General features: G+C 33.8%; 2 protein-coding genes across 2 annotated transcripts; both read right to left on the reverse strand.

Moving 5' to 3' along the window:
* Positions 1 to 11,699: 11,699 nt before the first annotated feature.
* On the reverse strand, positions 11,700 to 12,856 carry LOC131079018 (uncharacterized). The gene has a single exon (XM_058016883.2). The coding sequence runs from the start codon at positions 12,433 to 12,435 to the stop codon at positions 11,824 to 11,826; it is 612 nt and encodes a 203-aa protein (XP_057872866.1). The 5' UTR covers positions 12,436 to 12,856; the 3' UTR covers positions 11,700 to 11,823.
* Positions 12,857 to 15,756: 2,900 nt separating this feature from the next.
* LOC131078998 (uncharacterized) lies at positions 15,757 to 16,368 on the reverse strand. The gene has a single exon (XM_058016863.1). It carries the CDS (start codon positions 16,366 to 16,368, stop codon positions 15,757 to 15,759), a length of 612 nt encoding a protein of 203 aa, XP_057872846.1.
* Positions 16,369 to 21,127: the final 4,759 nt, after the last annotated feature.

The following is a 21,127-nucleotide window of genomic DNA, read 5'->3' on the forward strand; positions in this document are numbered from 1 at the left end:
GTTTTTAGAAAAGAATAATTTACCTATTTACCAGTCTATGCCTCCTCTGAAATACCACCATCCAAAGGGGTTAAAGGTCCTCTATTTATCAAATAGACAGCAGTATGTACGGCATCTACCCAAAAATGTAAGGGCAATCTAGCATGCAATCTCATGCTCCTCACACGTTCCATGATAGTCCTATTCATTCTCTCTAACACACCATTTTCCTGTGGAGTTCCTGGAACTATCTTCTGCTTTCGAATCCCATTTAAGGAACAGTAATTTTCAAATGCTTTGCTGCAATACTCACCTCCATTATCCGATCTGAGACACTTCAACTTTTTTCCTGTCTCATTCTCAACCAAAGCTTTCCATTTCTTAAAAGTTTCAAAAACATCGGATTTTTGTTTTAGGAAATATACCCATGTTTTTCTAGTTGAGTCATCAATAAAAATAACATAATAACAAGAGCCACTAAGAGATGATACCTGAGCCGGTCCCCATACATCTGAATGTACAAGCTCTAACTTCTCACTTTTCTTCTCTTTCCCAACCTTGAGAAATCTAACTCTTTTCTGTTTACCATAAACATGGTTTTCACAGAACTCTAAATCAATCTTCTTTAGTCTTGGAAATAGATTTTTGGAGTGAAGGATTTTCATCCCTTTCTCACTCATGTACCCAAGCCTATGGTGCCACATTATTGAATCTGTTCTTGCAACATTTATTGTTGTTGTCCCTGTAGTAACTTTATCTGTAGCAGCTAAGGTAGAGTAAGTGTTACCAGTACACAGATATAATGTGCCTACCTTCGCACCTTTAGCTACTACTAATGATCCTTTAGTGACCTTCCACATACTATCTAAGAAGGTAACTATGCAACCTTCACTACCTAGTTGCCCTGCAGAAATTAAATTTCTTCTTAAATTAGGAACATGTCTTACCTCTTGCAGAAACTAGTCATTACCATTCTACAACTTGATCTTTATCTTTCCTTTTCCAACAATTTGATAGGGCTCATCATCACCCAAATATACCTGTCCAAAATCACCTTGAATATAATCAAGAAAATATTTTCTATAGGGTGTAGCATGAAATGAAGCCCTGGAATCTATTACCCAAGAATTATTAACATTATCCAAATATAAGATTAAAGCATCTTGTAAAGTATTACTTGCAATATTAGCTTCCTTACTATCATTTTCATTTTTGTCTCCTTCTTTATTTTTCTGAGACCAATAGTCTTTCTTTAGATGACCAGGCTTCCCATAGTACTAGCAATCTTTCTTTCCTCTAGATTGAGAGCGTCCTTTCTTTGACTTCCCTCATGACTTCTCATTCCCATGGCCTTTTCCTCTTTCCTTTGATCTTCCTCTATTCTCCACATTCAAAACACTACCCGATGATGTTGGAGTCTCACCTGTGCTTTTCCTTCGCATTTCCTTGCCTAGGATAACACCAACAATATCATCAAATACCAAAGTATTTTTACCAGAGACAGAGTTACTTACAACCATAACCAAGCTATTCCAGCTTTCTGGCAAAGAACATAAAATCAAGAGAGCCCTAACCTCTTCTGCAAAGGTAATTTTTACCGAAGACAATTGACTAGTAATTGTATTAAATTCATTTAAGTGCTCCGCTACAGATCCTCCCTCACTCATTTTCAAATTAAACAAACGCTTCATAAGAAATACCTTATTCGAAGCTGAGGGTTTCTCATACAACTTAGCCAATGTTGCCATCAAATCTACAGTCGTTTTTGCTTCTATTATATTTAATGCTACAGATGACGCAAGGCACAATCGAATGGATCCCAGTGCCTTTCTATCTAAAATGTCCCACTCTTTATCTGATATTGTGGTCGGTTTCTTTGCCTTTACTTCCAATGGCCACCACAAATCCTTTTGATACAGGTAATCCTCCATCTGCATTTTCCATAACTGATAATTCTGGCCGTTAAACTTTTCGACCTTGAATTTGGAATCCTCCATTGCTCCCACTCAAATCTGAAAGTCCTGCCAATTTATAGAAAACCTCGCTCTAATACCAATTGTTAGGGATTCAAGCAGATCTGAAGCAAATATGAACTAATAATTATATGCAGATTTAAATACAAAAGATAAAGAAATAAAATAGGACACAGATAACACAGAGATTTAACATGGTTCACCTAGAATAGGTTACATCCACCATACACAGTCGTCCAATCTTTCTTATTATCCAGCAAAAATAGTACATCAACCTTACAATGCCTTAAGCATCCCAGCCGCTTATAACATGCTGAGTGTATAGTACTTTGCTGATCAGTTGCCACATTTCAACAGATGTACCTTCCTGATTTTCACCACAATGTTTAACAAAGCCAAAGTATGAAGAAAACATTATGTGTTTTGTTGGCCTCTCATGGCCTTCCCCACATTCAGGATTCCTACCTTTCTTCCTATTCGACATCCCCAGCAAAATAAAGGCTGCAAAAAAAGTCAATTTGTTGAAGAAGTAATAATAGACTATAAAGTATAATATATTCTTCATTGGCCCTACGACCTACAATCTAGATGTATGAGGTCTCCTAGCTGACCACTTGGAATTGATGGGTCCCCACTGAATAACAATGAACTCAATAGTGCAAACAGATATAGATAAATTCAAAATAATATTATAACACTTTAAAAATATGATCACTCAACCTTAAGTCACTAGCAGTCATCAATGCATTCAACAACAATTATTTTCCTTGGTTTAAAACTTCACTATTGATCCAAATTCGGAGCCTAGAACCCACCAGATTGTTTAGAGATAGACCTGATCTTTGAATGTATTTATACCAATCCTTATATGGCAAATTTCATGGGAATTTTATATGGTATACAAATATTTGGCAAATCCAGCTTAACTATAACATGATTAATGTAATTTTTGAGGCGATTATGGGTCGTCCAATTAATTGGCAAATATAGTAGAGTTGGCGAAAATTGGGGTGAATGGAGACACACGTTGACAAAATGTCGAGAGAATTGGGTCCTCCTGGCCAACAAATATTGATATGCCTATAGGTGAATTATGGTCATCTATTAAGGCAACCTCGGAGAGTGTAGGCGAAAAAATTAGAATTTATTGTGTGTCCATATATTGTATTGGCAAACCCTTGCATAGAAACAATTAATTACATAAAACATATTATGATTGAGTTGTGAATTTGATGGAAATTGATAATGTTCTGATGACATGGTCACCCCCAGTTGGTATAATATATTCACCATTTTCACAAGTCGCCGACATGAAAAATTTGTTATTGGCAAATATTTGCTAGTAAAGTAAACTATGCCCCTCTTCTCATCCAATCTTGACACTGCACTAAAATCTCATTGCAAAATCCAAGGGAATAAACAGACCAAAGAGTGAACATATATAATATGCAACCAAAGCAATGATTTTCCCATATAGTTAGTCGGACCATACACATTAGTAAAATGAAGAGTCTCAATAGATTCATAACTTATAGCCACCAGATAAATAGAAGGCTTACTAGAAATCCACCAAGGTGGAATAAACTTATGTGGGTCCCAAAGGCAAGCTATAGCCCTTGAACTACCTTGCACCCCAATGCACTGGCAATGACCTTTATCCCAAATATTTGATGCCTTGTTTAACATAACATCAATAGATAACTTAGTTTCTTAAATAAACACCACATTAGGATAATTAAACTTAATCAAATCATGAATACCCTTTTTTCTAGGGATGTTATTTAGCCCCGAGTATGTGACGAATCATGAGGGGCCAAAAAGTGGCAATATTCTGACTAAAGTCCTGATTGATAGACGGGTTTAAAAATATCTATAACTTTCAAATGGTATCACATTTTTTGAATCTGAAAATGTGCCACATTCTATGCTTCGTATACTATAGAACTAAAAAACGAATCTAATTTCATAAAGTTTTGGCCAAGTTATGGTGGTCAAACATACGAGTTTTTATACTTTTAAAAATGTCTAGTAAAAAAATCATAATTAATTATTTATTTAAAAAAATAATACAAAACATTGTGTGCCACATCCAGACATGATATCTACTTATATCTAAAATCTTATAAAAAAATACTATGATTTGATTGTGGTTACGATGGTTAGACAAACACCCGTTTCTTATTTTTTTCCTGAAATTTTGGTACTAGTGCATTGAAAATTCAAATTTTAGTCAAATATATTAATTTTTTTCAAAAAATAACTAGTAGCTTAGAAACTACATTCAATTCGGTACAGAGTCTACTGTTACATGTTTTTTAAATAATGTTGGTAACTTATTCAAATTTTTATGCAAAGTTGTCTAACTCTATTTTTTTTTTCATTGCCACTTAAGGGTTTATTTGGCCCACTATAATCTTGCGCATATCCCCCCTTACATTCTAAGATAATAAAATCATTTTTTAGATGGAGAGAAATGGGAATCAATGGTCTTGAGAAAGCTAGACTCTACTAGTGTCTCACCAACTAAATTCACCTTTTATTAATCTTTCTTCCTTCCCACCTTAGGCAACATTTTAAGGAGCATTATTTTTAAGATCTTTTTGATGAATTGATAAAGAAAATAGGGTACCCTTAATTTTATTTGCATTTTGAGACTCTTTCTCTGGATTGATCATAGAAACTACTTGGCATCCAGTTCTCCCTATCTCACCAGATCTTAGCAAGGGAATAAATGTGTCCATTTGCACATCTAAACTTCCCTCTAGTAATCCAATTTGAGTAGCACTATCCTTTTCACTAGCTATTTGACCTATCTCCATAAGCTCTAGGCTTATGGGAAATTTTTCTATAATCCCATAAAATTGATCCAAATCATCAAGAGCATTAAAATTGCTAAATAATTCATCAGACTTCTTTTCTTTTAGAGTTCTCTTTTGATCTCTTCCCTTATTTCATGTTTTAACTAGAGTAAAACCCTCCTTGTCCTCCATCATAGAAGCCTTCCCTTTATCCTTCTTATGGACTCAATTATATGGCGCATTATTAGAAGCTCTTGTAGATTTAGATTTAAAATATATTCGCTACAAATGTCCATATTCATGGCAAATTTGGCACCAAAATGGAAAAGTTACATAATCATGTTGTTTAATCCATGAATTTGAGCCCAACCAAATTTCCATGGAAATAAGAAGAAGCCTATTCAAATCAATTTCAATAGAGGTGATTACCTTTATGTCCATTGTTTTCCATGAAGGCCCCACTAGATTATCAAGTTGTGCCACAACTAAATTGAATATATCATTTCTCCAAAACTCCAATGGAAAACACAAAAGTATCACCCACACACGAACTCATGATGCAAGCTCCTCTATAGGATTATAGATTGATCTTTTTATTAAGGATGAAACAAGTTTTGAGGGGATCTAAAACCCCTTAATCAAGTATTGAAGGGATGTGAAACACAAAACAAGAGAGAAACACTGATGACAAATAACCATCAAGGAACCAACAACCTAAACAAAACAAATTAATGAAAACAACATTAGTAAACCATCTACACAAGAAGGAAGACCAGAGCCACCTATCAACTTATCTTAAGGAGAATAATAATGGGCTTTGCATTGGCTCCCAAAACCAACAATAAGAACCATTTTAATTCCAAATTCTCCACCTCAATAGGAGGGGGAGGAAATAACAATTGAAAAAAAGCATCATCAACACATCGACAATCCTACAACCAAGAACCCTAAAACAATGCAGCAACAACCCCGTTGCAATAGCATTGAACCTCTCCCACAAAAATTCTTTCCACCTGAATAGGAGAGTTATCTACCTCTATAGGAAAAGTAAGAGAGGAAATTGACTGATAAAGAGCCAAACCCTCATCCCAACCCACAAGAACTATCTCCACATCCATAGGATATCACTCCACCTCAATAGAAGACAAATGTGGGTGGGCAAGAGTACAAACAATATAGACCATCAATTGATAATAAGCAAGATCATAACATAAGGCTCTCTTAGCATCAACAAAAAAAAATTCTCATCCACGACAGTAGAAGAGACCCTTAACTAGAAATATCAAAAAGACACCAAGTACCCCTAGATGCTTAGGGGTAGCAAGCACAAACTTGAGGAAAAACTTGAAAACAACCCCCTGAGCAAGACTACAACAACAAAGCACCAAAGGGGAAAAGATAGCAACAGGCATTGCCACAACCCCACCAAAAGAAACATGATCCATAGCAAAGAAAGAAGACCCAGTAACAACCAACCACATCTCCAACAGAGTAGGACCACCAATGAACCTAGTTAGCACAAGCATGGGAAACATAGCAGAAAGAGCCCCAAGAAGCAAAATAGAGCTGGAAACCCTATAAAAGGCCTCCAACAAGGCAACCACATCACAAGCGGTCAAGGCTACCACATAAGAGAAAGACAAAGTAAAGAATCTAGATACTCTAACCAAAGATCAAAGTAAAATGAAAACACTTCCCACATAGAAATCTCCTGGAGAAGGAAAAATGGAAAATCCCCCTCGAAAATAGAAGGCTCCAAGAAGCAAAAGAAGCAAAAACATCTCCCCTCACAACCAGAGGGAACATATCTATGGCATAATAAACTTAAACCTTGCCCACAACAATCACCACAAAGAAAACAAAGGACATCAGGGCGGCATCACTCCACGCAAAGAGGAAAGCACCACCAAAAGCATCTGGCATTCACTCCACATAGAGACCTTTGAAACCCTCAATACTAATGATTGATCTTGCAACCAAGACCCAAGGAAACAAAATTGCACCAAGAGCAGACATGAGAGCTGCATCTGCATGATTGTTTGCATCCTCATTGCCTTCTACAGACTCCCTATATGAAACCCTCACCCTACCGCTCGTCCCACTCATCTTTTAAAGTTGTCAATTTCACTTTATAGATTGATAATTGAACTAATATAGATTTGACAATTAAAAAAGTTTCTATAAAGAGATATAGCCTCAAGATTGATCATGGAAGAATAACATGATGTGGTTCTATATTATTTTGATGTAGCCATTTAACCTAACTAGCCTAAACATAGATCCACACCACCACAAATTTTATAATTGAAAGTATACCATTTAACCTAACTAGTGTAAACAAGAGATACACAACACCACGAACTCTACATACATAATAGTTACTCATTCCACACTACATTTGAAAAACCCCACGATCGGCATATTTAATTCGCTTTTCCCCATATAGTACGTGCTATGAGGGAAGTGAGCAAAACTAGTTGGACGACTTGAACTGGATACCAGATAAATAGGAACTAGCTGAGCAAAAGGTTGCGCAGGATTTCCTTTCCCAAAGAGATCAGCCTCCTCATATCGGAGTAGTGATTTGTTCGTTATCATTTTGTTGGAAAGGGGCTCTGTAATCATACTGTGGCTGAGGATTGCAAAGGAAAGAGGCAGCAGAAGGGTAATTGTGATGGAGGCCAGTAATTTGGTCACAGAGGACAGGATTTTCATAGCCTCTTCCACCACTCCCACGATATCCAGGAACTTCAGTTCTTCGAATTCTTTCTCCATATTTTGCGATTTCCTGCGGTGGAGATCTGGAGGACAGAGTAGAGAAAATGAGTGGATGAGATATTATGTTTTCTCAAAGTCAGACCTGTGTTCCATAGTTTTCGTGGTATGAGATATTATTTTTTCTCAAAGTCAGACCTGTGTTCCATAGTTTTCGTGGTATTTCTTCTTGTTATTGGCTATGCTTAATCCAAGCATTTCAACTCATTTCTCTTTCATGGATGTTTCTGACGTATGTTTGTTATAAATTTGAATTGATCTTACAGAATTCGTCACCATTGGGGCGGTTCTATCTGCAAATTAAACTCCACCGTAACAGCAGAACATTGAAGACGTGGATGAAGCTTCATGTTTTCACATATTAAGCTTTTCTTCCTATATTTTTGCTTTCTCGCAATCGCTCTCATCCTGCATGCTGATACTGATATAATAGAATTGAAAGATAATTATAATTAATAATAGTACTCGAAATGTTTTATTAAATGATGATAGACAATATATTTATATTTTAAAGAAAGATTGTTTGGTTGACACATGTAGTAGTTTTTTAATGATAATATTGAATAGTTGATAGGTGGATATATAAAGTCTGATTGGTCAAGCAGAGTTTATTTACATTTTTTTAACAAATTTATTTTATGTAGTACTTAGTTTAGGACTGTTTATTTATGTTCTCCTTAGCCCTTCAATATCACTTTTATATATCTTTCCTTATGTCAGAGTCTGCTATGGAGAAAGCCATCCAAGATAGAGGTCTAATGGAAAATAGGGAGAACTCAAAGATCAATATGATGAGAATAAATTGTGTTCTTATCAGAGTAACGAATTAAATATAATTAATGTTTAATATGAATAAAATATTATTGGCTATATAAGTCAACATAAAACATAAGACAATATAGTATTATGTAGAGTATGCTATTCATATTGAAAGTGTAATAAGTAAACTTAACTCAAAAGATGTAAAAATGGTTCAATAATTGAACTAATTAGAGAAATAACCATAGTCACATCAACACTACCTCTTAAGTGCAACTTAGAGGAGGAAAAGAAAAAATGCAAATGTGGATCCTAGTTACAAATCCTAATAAAAAATGCATATATAAAAGATCTCCAACAAATTGCGAAAAAGAAAAATTCATAGAAAAGTAACTCCTTTTTGCAAGAAACAAAAAAAAAAAGAAGAAAACTATTGCTAAAAGATGAAGAAAAAAATACCTATCATAAAAAGAACCCCATAAAAGAAGTTAATAGATAAGGTCAATTGACCTCTTTAAAGAAATGTCTTGCAGTAATTCATGGATTCTCAATATGGAAAAATGAAGATGATCTATGATTAGTCAACAATACTCCTCCCCTTAAAAGGAAACAAACCCAAACATGTGTACATGAGATATCTTTTTATTCCTCAAAGGAATATAAGGGAAAAAAGATATCTCTAGAAGATGCTCAAGTGTTATAATGTCAAGAGTCCCAATATTAAGTGAAGAAGGTGAAATTGTAAAACAATGTTAAAAATATTTTAGATCTTGTACTAAAGTGAATTATCTATTATTCAAATGTTGGTCCAAGGGGATTCAAAAACTATGACAATATAGATAGAAAGAATTGGATACCATGCTAGAGTCAAGTATGCAAACCATGCATATATAGAGAAAAAAGAACTAAAGATAATCTTTTAACACCATAAATTTTTTCAATATGAATAGTGACTAAGTCGAAACTATTAAATCATGATATGTATAGCGATTTTTACAATCGAATCATACATATGTGAATAAAGAACAAAATGGTTATAATATACCCCCATAATATTTGAAGAAGGTGATACCAATTTTCATGAGATATTTAGGAGAAAATGGATGTCTTCAATAATATCTTCAAAATCCAATATATGGTACTCAGCAAAAAAAAAACATCTTCTAGTAAATAAGCCCAATAATCAAAACTAAGATTAAACTAAGTCAACTATAATTTTCACATTACAATGACTCTCGCAATGACTCCCACCTAGCAATTTCACTCTAGTTTTTGAAAATCCTCCTTTGCTTGTGGACTCTTCCCTTGTGTTTAACCTAGTGGTTGATCTTAGATCCGCAATGGATTCTAATCTTGAGGTTGTTCCAATATCTACATTTGTGTGCAATGGTGGAGCTTCTCATACCGCATCCTCAAGTCCTTTTGGTGTGGCTTTAGGTTCTTCTTGCTTGGTGGCTATTGCGGAGGATTGTATGGAGTTCTCCTCCTATTTTTTGGATGATATTGTGGCCACTCATGTTAGGGATGCTTCTTTCCATGACAAGGCTAGAAAGGCTAATGCTAGTGGTGATGTCGCCCTTGTCTCACCTACCTCTCATCAAAGAACCTATGATGACTTGCTAAAAAAAAATTCTTGCCTCTTCTCATGCCAGGGCTTCCTCCTATATGGTTGTTCCCTTTCATTGTTCGTCTACCCCCCATGGTGGTTTTAGGATAGGATGTGTTAGACAATGAGAATTTTGTTTTCTAAATTGGGCTTGATGGGTAGCTTTTGCCCCTTATGGACATCACTGCTAGATCTAAGTAGTTGGATCTCCTCACATTGGCTCCCTTAGGTGGATGGTAAGATAGAGATTTACCCTTGTGCTAGGAGTTTCTGTGTTGCTAGTTTTAATTCAAGTCTGGTTATAGAGATGTTATTCTTGAGGCTAATGCGTAGTCATGGGATTCACACCCTCTCTTCTTTCATCCTTGGACACCCTCCTTTAGCCCTCTTAGGATTAGATTGATGTTCCCTCTATTTGGGTGAGACTGCCTTATCTCTGTTTACAATTCCGGTGTAAATCTACTTATGAGGCAATTGGAAATTCCTTGGGTCATTTTCTACAGGTGGATATAGCTACTACTATTTTTTACCATACATCCTATGTTTGTGTTCACATCAATATTGATCTATCTTAAGCTCTTTTGAGTGTTGAGATTTAATCGAATAAATTTTTTATTTGTCTCTTTAAATATCTTGGAAGGTTTGACAAGCTAGCTTTCAACCATTGTAAATCAAATAAAAATTTATTTTTCATATTAAACATCTAATTTTAACTGGACATTTAAATATGTAATTTTATTCAGATAATTGAACTCTTTTTAAAATTTCAACTAGATCTAAGTTATCTGTTTCTTTTTCCTTGTGGAAAGCATGCTAGTGATATCAATATCTTGATAATTTACAAAAATATCTCTACAACTCTATTAGATTAGCATCAAGAAATATTCTATTGACATCAAGGTTCAAGGCTTACCAATAACACTTATAGCTTGCATTTTCATGACTTATTTTACTGATCATTTAGTTGAGTCTCTCCAATATTTTTATTTACTAGTCTCCATAGTGCTTTTGATCTAAGAATATTATGGACTACAATTTAATAATTTACAAAATGACTTCTATCAAAACTTGACAAACCTTCATTTATAAAACCCATATTAAAAAAAACATCCCTCAAAATCAACTAGATTTATGTTCTCTAATTTTTATTCTATGCTAAAGATGTAAGTAATATCTACATCTTGATAATATTTTTGGAATGAAATCAGCAATTCTATTTAATTATCAACATCAACAAATCTTCTATTGAGATTGGAAGTTAACATTTTAGTAATAGTAATTCTACCTTGCTATAACTTGCATTTCTATGATTCCTTTTATTTATCTATTTATTGAGGCTCTCCATTTTCTTTATTTGATAGTCTACGTAGATCCTTTTCACTTTAAACATTATTGACTATAATGTTATAATTTACAAATTTACATCCATAAAAAACTATCAAACCTTCACTTATAGATCCTACTTTAAATAAATAGAATAAATCACTTCAAAACTTATCTAACTAAATAAAAATCAATATAACATCTCAAACTTATTAAAAAGTTCCTAGCCTTAACTTGCCTCTAACTTTAACTTGAAAGGTTTCTAACTTTACCTTGAATCTAAAACCATCTAAAACGTAGAGCCAATATAATAATAAAAAGCATAGCAGCAGCTACTAACAGAGCAAATCAGAACAAAAAAATAAAATTAAATGGATGGAATAAAATAATATATTAATATAACTTTCAATACATTCAACACAATAGCTTGCACTCTCTGCACAATTCTATATCTAAAGTTTTCTTTACAAAATAAAATCTGGCCACTTCCTATATCTATAGCGTTCCTTAATCAGAAATATTCTAATTTCTGAGTTATTGTATCCTAGATTTTGTTTAAAAGACTGTACTACTGGATAATTCTAACACAGATTATTTTTTCTAACAACCTCTACGGGTTAAGCATCTCGAACTCCATAGACGCATCCCTGAGAAGCATATAGCCTCCATTATACATCTCCAAATGATTGGACAAAGCCTTGAAATCTATATCCTCGCGGTGACAGGATTTGCAGACAAAATAAAGCACAGCATGAGTGAGCAGCCATCCTAAATCAGCAACACACTGCAACAACACCAGCGCCGCAATAATGCCCACGCTCATCACCTGCTGCCCCTTCTCATAAACTGAATAGCTCTGAACACCACCAATAACGACCATGAAAAGCCCGTACAAAATATTCAGCGTCAACGCCGTGTCCCGCTTTCCTTTCATGAGTTGTTTGCTCGTCTTCACGGCGCTCAATCCTTGTTTATCCTCCACCACACACACCACGCTGGCAAGCTGCCACAACAAGGTGATGTATACGTAGAAAGGAAAAGCAACGATGAAAATAAGGAACACCCCAACGATAAGGGTCTCTTTCTTCAATCCAACCGCTCCATATATCAGGAACCAGAAAAACAGGGCACCCACGATGACCACATAGGATAGAAACACAATAAGCAAAACCCAGAGAAATGTGAGGATGAGGCTCTTCCATACCCTGGGTATCATGCTCATAACCTTTGTGTAGGTCAATTCTTTGCCTGCGTAGATGGCTGCCACCGTGTACACCACTGCCGACCTAGACAGCAGAGAGAAGACAAAAACTAGGGTTAGGTACACAGCGTCATGAGTAAAAGCTCAGCAATTTGCAGGTGCAAGCTGTGGTTCACGCTTTCTGCCGCAGGACTGCCTGCCTCTATTCCGAATAATGAATCGTTCATCATGATTTTGTTGGTGAGGGGCCCTGAGAATAAACTGTAGCCATGGATTACAAAGGAAAGAGGAAACAGAAGGGTAAGAGTAATAGCTCCTAAGAGTTTCGCCTTACGACCCACGATTTTCCACGCCTCTCCCACGATTCCGAAGGCATCCAGAAAATATAACTCTCCCGCTTCTCTATCCATCACTCGATTCACTAGAAAATAGAATACTTTGCTCAACGAATATAGCTGCTAAATCTTGTACCCATTGTAAGAGTTATCCCAGAAGCGATGTGCACGTATTATAAAAAAACGTTGCACCACAGGTCGAGATTACGCTTGGAGAAAGAATCAACGGGATTTTTGTCAATTGGGGGCCCAGAACGAAGGTTCCAGGCAATAAACTTTGTCCTAATCCTGCTGGTTTTGACACGGTAAAGACTATCACTGTGGTCCCTGAGCAATAAATTCTAGACGAGCCTCCCAGTCATAACGCTCCAGACTTCCATGTCCATCGTATGGATTACGTTTTTCTTCCATAGATTATATTTAAACGCGTTGTCTATCCAGTCATACAAACCAAACCTGAAAAGACTCTTATTTAATTTAATCAGAATACGGTTATATTCTGACTTTTGAGTTAATTAATAAATGTAAATAGTTATCTTATCATGTTGGTTTAGATCATTTCATAGGAAATTCTATGTAGACGCCTAAAAATGTCTCATTGATCTTATACTAATTATTCGTTTATTTAATTAAGTAATTCTATAGTTATTTAATTAAACTAACATCTTCTTCTAATCAATTCAAATCATTATTAATTGTCCAAACTTTTGCATCATTCTAATTAAACCTATCTCAATTATTAATTAAATATTAATTATTTAATTAATTACGATCGTTTCCTTAGTATAATTATCTTTATTATTTAATTAATTCAATTTTCTATGTTTAAATAATTTCATTTAAATTATTTAAGTTAATTAATTAAATTACTCCAATTCCCCAAATTATAATTCCATCTAATTTCATTTCATTTCTCCCAAATCCTAATTCCAATTAATTTCATTTCCTCCAAATTCACATTTCATCAAATCTAAATTTCAATTAATTTCATGTGCATTTCAGCATTCGAAAGTCCAAAATCAAATCCAAATTGAAAATGAGAAACAAATTCAATTTCAAAATCCTACAACACATGCTAAAATCAGAACTGATTGATCAAATCAATTATCCAATCAGTTAACTCATCAATCATCCTTTTTAACTCTCAATCACATTTTTCTGACTAATCCATCTAATCAGTCATCTCGCTAATCAATCCAATCAAATAGCTAGTCAATTCAATCTAGTGATCAATCACTTGAGTTCACTAGCCAATCTATTTAGTTCACTCTCCAATCTATTGAGTTAACAGATCAATCAACTCTATTATCTGATCAATCTAAATCAATTATTTATAAATCAACACTTGAGTTCTATTTCTCACCCCCTTTGTGTTGAAAATCTATAAATTCAACCTCATTTTCTCAATTCAAGTTAGAATCATAGAATCATAGTCTTCAAAGCTATTGTCCATCTTATGCAAGAAATCAGTGCAATACCTAAGAGCCACCTACATCAACAATATTGTCCATCTTATGGAAGCCTTGCTATGTCAATTGAGGGAGTTTTAGATAGATTTTCCTTTCATTTCAATTGATTTTGCATCATTCCATTGTAATTTAGGAGTAATATTAATTAGATTAGAGTTGTGATTCGCTCTTTGATATCTGATTATGCAATTTACACTTATTTTACCACTAGATACACTATCCAACCATAGAAAACGATGTAATATGAACAAGGATAAACTTCTTTCAATTTTTAAAGGCATGCCACAAAATTATGCGATGAGACCTTGGGGAAACTAGCTAGAAGTATTAAGACAATGTGCACATTGTTTATTTTTCAAAAGAAGAACAAAATTACTGTTGAGGGAAAATAGAAATTGATATTAAATATTTAAATTTTATTTTAGGTAAATTAGTTGTAAGAAATGGAATTAAAAATATATTTAGAGAATTGAATGAATAGATTAGTATTATTTAGTTGGAAAGTTTAATATAAATTTTTTTGTAAGAGTTGATAAGAAGTGATTTATTAATGTGTAGGAAACTTAGTAATGTTTGGAGGAGCATTTTTTAATTTATAAATTCATATTTTATTGTTGTTGATAATATTCTCAAATAAGGGATTAACTATATATATCCATATAATTGACCTACATAAGCAAGAAATTGATTTAGAGGAATAGATCTTACTTAGGTGAATGCTTTGGTTTCTATAAATCCCTAAAAAAATTTCTTGTATTCTATCTTGATTGTTTGTATATGTTTCCACTTAAAATGATCATTCTGTTAATAGGATTTTCTGGTGGTAGGGATTATATTTTCATTTATGTCAAACTATGTAGGGTACCTAAGTCGATTAAATTTTTAATTGATCATTAATATGAAAATATCAAGTATGGATAAAGATTCATATATCAACATGGTATTGAGCTTGGATTAATCTTGATACTTCAATAAGGTGTTAATTTTGAAGGAAATGTAATACCTGAATGAGGTATTCAAGTTAGATGAATTCTGATACTTCAATAAGGTATTTGAGTTGAATGAAGCCTAATACCTTAGTGGGGTACAAAAGTTGGAGAAATTATGTAGCTTATTTTTTCTACCTTCACTTTGGAGTCCTTATTCAGCCCATGCCTTGTTTTCCTTTGTTACAGTTCAAGGTATTTCTTATTGTAAAGTTTTTGGGGGTCCATTAAAAACCAATTCTAGCTCTTTTTGAAAGATTTATAATTTTAACTTGGACTTTGACACTATATAAAAAAATACAACCAAATTAAAAAAAAAAACAAGTACAAATAACACATGAAATATACTATATTAATCTAGATTCAATCAAATGTCTTACACTCTAGACAATTACATATATATTGCTTATGTTTCTAAGATTAAATCTAAGAAACTCCTAATTTTGAAAGCATTCTTCAATCTTAAATATTCTAATGAGTTGTTCTGTCCTAGATTCTTATGTAATACTATTCGATGCAATAGTTAAACATTCTTATTCTTCCTAACAGCCTCTATGGGCCAGACATCTCAAACCGCATAGGGCCACCATTGAGAAGCACATAGCCTCCATTATACATCTCTAAATGTTTGGACAAAGCCAACTTATCTATTTCCTCACGGTGACAGGATTTGCAGACAAAGTAAAGGACGACGTGAGTTAGCAGCCATACTAAATCAACAACACACTGCAACAACACCACCGTCATGATAACTCCTACGCTCATCAGTTGGTCCCCCTTTCCATACACTGAATAGCTCTGAACGCCACCAATAACGCCCATAACCATCACGTACAAAACATACAGTGTCAACCCCGTGTCCCTCTTTCGTTTCATAAGTTGTTTGCTCTTCTTCATCACATTCAATCCCTGTATATCCTCCACCACACACACCACACTGGCAAGCTCCCACACCATGACGATGTAAACATGCAAAACTAAAGCCACGATGACAATACCAAGGACCCCAATGAAAACGGTCCCCTTCTTCAGTCCAACTACTCCATATATCAACAACCAGAAAAACAGGGCGCCCACGGTGACCACATAGAATAGAAACATAATCAGGAAAAACCAGAGAAAAGTGAGGATGAGGCGCTTCCATACTCTGGGCACGATTCTCATAACCTTTGTGTAACTCAATTCTTTGCCTGAGTAGATTGATGCCACCGTCTACACCACTGCCGATCTGGATAGCAACGAGAAGGCAAAAACTAGGGTTGCGTACACCGTTGTCGGCAGTACAAACTCCTCAATCTTTATGTGCAAAGTGTGGCGGATACTTTCTGCGGCAGGGCTGCCCGCCTGTATGCCCAATAATACGTTGTTCATCATGATTTTGTCGAGGAGGGACCGTGCGAATAAACTGTGGCCATGAATTACAAAGGAAAGAGGAAGCAGTTGGGTTATGGCGATGACTCCCAGGAGTTTCGCCTTACGACGCACGATTTTCCTTGCCTCTCCAACAATTCCAAAGGCGTCGAGGAAATGGAATTCATCCGCTTCTCTCTCCATCACTGGAAAATAGAATATTTTGTTCAGTGAATATAGCCGAGAAATTTGGTACTACTCTGAGAGAGTTAATGGGGATGGGATTTGCAGGTCATAAAAATAGTGTTGCAGAGCAGGTGAAGGTTTTGTCTGGAGAAAGAATCAACATGACTGTGTCAATTGCAGAAATATTATTTTTTCTTGGGAAGAATTAGTATCTTGTGAGATCTGCAACGTAAAGTTTCATGTCGGTTGTGTACATTACGATTTTCTTCCATTGATTTTTTCTGAGAAGGTTTCTAGAAAACAATGCAATAAGCAGAGGACAAACATTTTTTTATTTTTCAAGGCATGCAATAAATTAATTAAATGATAATAGGTAAGGTTCAAAGGATATGGTTTTGAATAGAATTCTGCTAAGCCCATGTTCAGTAAATTTTATATTTGGGGTACCATTACGGGATTTGACCTTGTCAAAAGTATATAAAAGTATTTAGATATTGTAAACATTGTTTCATTTTCAAAGGGAGATTAAAAGCTCCTTTTATATTTTGTGTAATTGATATAAGCTTTTAACTTCTTTTTTTCCTAGAGGTTTTAAATATATATTTAAAAAATAAATAAATAGAATAATACGATTAAATTGGAAATTTTAATCTACATTTATTATATGAGTTGGTAAGAAGTGATCTATTAATGTCTAAGAAATTTGGTAATGTTTTGCAAATACTTTAGATTATGTAAACTTATCTTATTTTGTCAATCATCTTCAAAAGGAAAATATTAATCATACATCTATAGAATTGATCAATATAAGTGTAGATTTAATATCGATGCACAAATCTACTTTACATGCATAGATCTGGTCTCTATAAGTCATTAACATTACTCTTCTAGTCTATCTTGAATATTTTAATATGTCTCCACATAAAAACTTGGTTGTATGGCTAAGATTTTCTCACAATACAAATTTTATCTCCCTTTGTCTCAAGGTATGTGAGAATGCTAAGTCAATGAATTTTAAAATTAGAAAAGATAAGAAAATGGTAGATGGAAGAAATTAATGCAACGATGAAAGTCTAGACTATAATAATAAAATCTTGAATTTCCTTATTGAATGATCTTGTAGTTGTCTAAAATTATACTAGGGTTACTCTCTAGATTCAAATCCAAATGATGCAAATAGAATATTTTGCACTTTGATTGTACAAGTAACAACTAATTGGAATGATTAGGCTGACCATAAACTTAAATTTGGTACTTAAAAGTTTAGCAATCATTTGTTCAACTAAGAAATTTGCAAAACCATGGATTTGACTCAACCAATGTGTAAGATACACGAGAATTAGGATTAGCATTGTTTTCTATAAGTGTAGATAAAATAGGTATGGTTCAAATAATGTGTCAACTAAGTTATGCACATATGATGTTATTGTATCAATATCATTGTATCAGAAATATGTGGTTTAGAGTCAAATTTGAAGAAGAAAAGTGGAAATTATATAATTTGTATTATTATATTTTGTTCTCCCTTCTAATTGCATGTAAGCTATCATGGGAATGCATCTCAAAAATAAAATTAGGTAAGAAACATGAAATTAAATTTCATCAACCACTTATGAAGGGAATACTAATATTGGATATGGATGTTGATTCTATTGGCTTAGAAAATATGATTGAAATATACAAGTAAATCTCATAGGAGAATAAATGCAAAAAACCAAAGCCAGAAACTAGCATGTAAATGAGTAAAATATACAAGGAAAATGTTTGCAAATGTAGAATGAGAATAAAGTAGGAAGGTGGATGTAAACTATTGTCCAACCCTCTAGGAATTGTGACATGTGTAGAACACAAGTATGAGAGCATATTTCATGTTCTTATGAGGTGACACAACTAAATCACTAATTCAACTTATGCTAATGTAAATAGGTTTACTAGGTATATGATCTAGATAAATATAATATAGATGTATAATAGTTATTTTAAGAGTAAATTATCCCCTAAATTAATATTCAAGGAAAAAATTACTAGAAAATGAGTCTTGATAACAAGGCTTCATGATGTACTAATGTGATATAAAAGTCTATAAAAAAAGAAAAAAAGGAGAAAACCTTATGAATAAATCTTATCTCTAGAAATGAAGACTCAATATTCTCCAAGGACAACTTCCTTCACCCTAAGCATATTTTGCAAATCAAGATAGTGAGCATGACCTAATCTTGAGTAGACAAATACTCTAAGGATAAAAAACCATCATAAATGATATTTTTAATTACATATTTGTGAAGTCAATGTAATTCATCCTTTGATTCTTTATTTGGTTGAATGGAACTTGGGTTATCACATCAAACAGTAGTAGGATTACCTAACGTGAACTTGCATGAGTCGAAATCACTTGCCCAATCTAAATTGGTTAAGCCTAATATCTATGAATGTCTTGATGTGTATTAAAAGTAAAAATATGTGATGCCCTGAATACACCTCAGAATTCACATGATTTCCTTCCTATGAGACTCATTATTGTCATGTGAAAATCGCAAGACAAAATCAAAAACTACTTCGTGATATCAAGATGAATGTGTATAAAGTATAATAAACTACCAAAAATATATATATGGTTGCATCAATACTATGTGTAGCATAGGTCATAGTATTGCAAGTCAAGGTTAGAGTTCTTAACAAGCTACTAAACCTAGAAGCTATTTGAGGTCGCATAAACAATACTAACATGTTTATTTATTTACATGTAATGAAATTATTACACCAAGAATATAAAATAATATATTGTAAGCAAATATTAGTATCTTATTTTGTTTTAGGAAGTTACTGTAGTTACACAGCTAAGATTGCATTTACCTATAATTGCATGCATCTTTGCTTATATAAACAACACTATAGATCATCAAATATACTGGCTAGTCCCCATTAATTAAAGAAAATATTCAAGTTTACATACAACAAGTTTGCTATACTAAAAGGGAAACATAGTATATTTCCTAGTCTTAAAAGCTTTAGTTAAGTAGTTCATACTATAAATTTAACCCTTCTATTACATTTATCAAAACATTCTAACAATCTCTAGATGTAGAATTTCTAAATATCAGACCATTTATATTAATAACCTATTAACAAAATGTGAGCCCAGTAAGTTGCACATTCCTTCTAAACTTCTTCATCAATTTCCATCTTGTCCTCATCCATGGGGCTCTCTCTTTCCACCTCAATTGCATGAATCTTCTCTTCCAGGCCTTCCTGTCAAATGTAGGTTGAAATCCAATATGAGGCTGCATTCTCCACTATACTTGTCCAGGTCATTAGGAAAACCAAACTCCTAATTGCACCTTTTTTTTGTTTTTGTAATCATCCTCATCATCCAACACAATAATTGGGAGCTTTGGAATTTCTTCATTCTCCTTGTCAAAATCCTTGGGCAATAGAATCCAAAAGTTATCATAATTTTTGAGGACATCATCTAACCCACCCAATACCTATTTCTTAAGCACTGCTTTGCCTAGATTCTTAGCCACGATATTGGTTAGACCTCTGTCTAACAAAATGGCTTGAAACATTGACGAAGTGTCTAAATTCACATGCTATGTATGATCTGCCATTATAAAATCCTTCATTGTCAGGGATTTGATGGCATACGGGACTAACGGATCTCTATAACTCAAAATAGTACTCAATATCTTATTATTTATTTCTCCTAAAAAGGCCATTTGCCTTCTAGTTGCCAACATGTGTATTGGATTCTCCATTTCATCGTATAATTCTAATCTTACTAGAGAGTAAAAAGGCAAATTTAGAACTACTAAAATTTTCTAGATGTTTCCAAGAACTCTATTATGTTAATAGAGTCTCAAATCCATCATAAAGGCTCGCCTCAACTTGGGATGAATATTTATCTTTTCCAAGTATCGATTAATGATTTTAACTGACACAAATTCGATCATGATTTTTTGATCTCCCAAATTGCAAGGATCACCCCTTGATAGGTCATGATCTATAGGTTGGAAAACTTTGTTTAGCGGAATACCTCCAAAATTCTTTCTTTTCTAAATAATTAAATCCCTCCTTTTGGCCATACCCTAGCTACTATTTGTCTTGATAAATGTCTACCCTTCCATATGACTTCATTAAAAATCATTAAATATATTCTTTCAAAAATCTTCTCCAAATAATCTCCAACCTTTGTTAATCATTACAAAAGTAATTAATGGTCCTTGATTCCTTTGGATAGTCTATCCAATCAAAAGTGACAAGATCTCCTTTCCTTACTATAATATTTCTTTCCAAATTGCATTAAACTCAATAAATTTATACAGGTTTGAAAAATACTCATGTCTGTTTTATACAAAAACAGTCAAACAATTTGAATGTTGCACTGCTC

This window comes from Cryptomeria japonica, chromosome 11 (assembly GCF_030272615.1).
Source record: "Cryptomeria japonica chromosome 11, Sugi_1.0, whole genome shotgun sequence".
Lineage (NCBI taxonomy): Eukaryota > Viridiplantae > Streptophyta > Pinopsida > Cupressales > Cupressaceae > Cryptomeria > Cryptomeria japonica.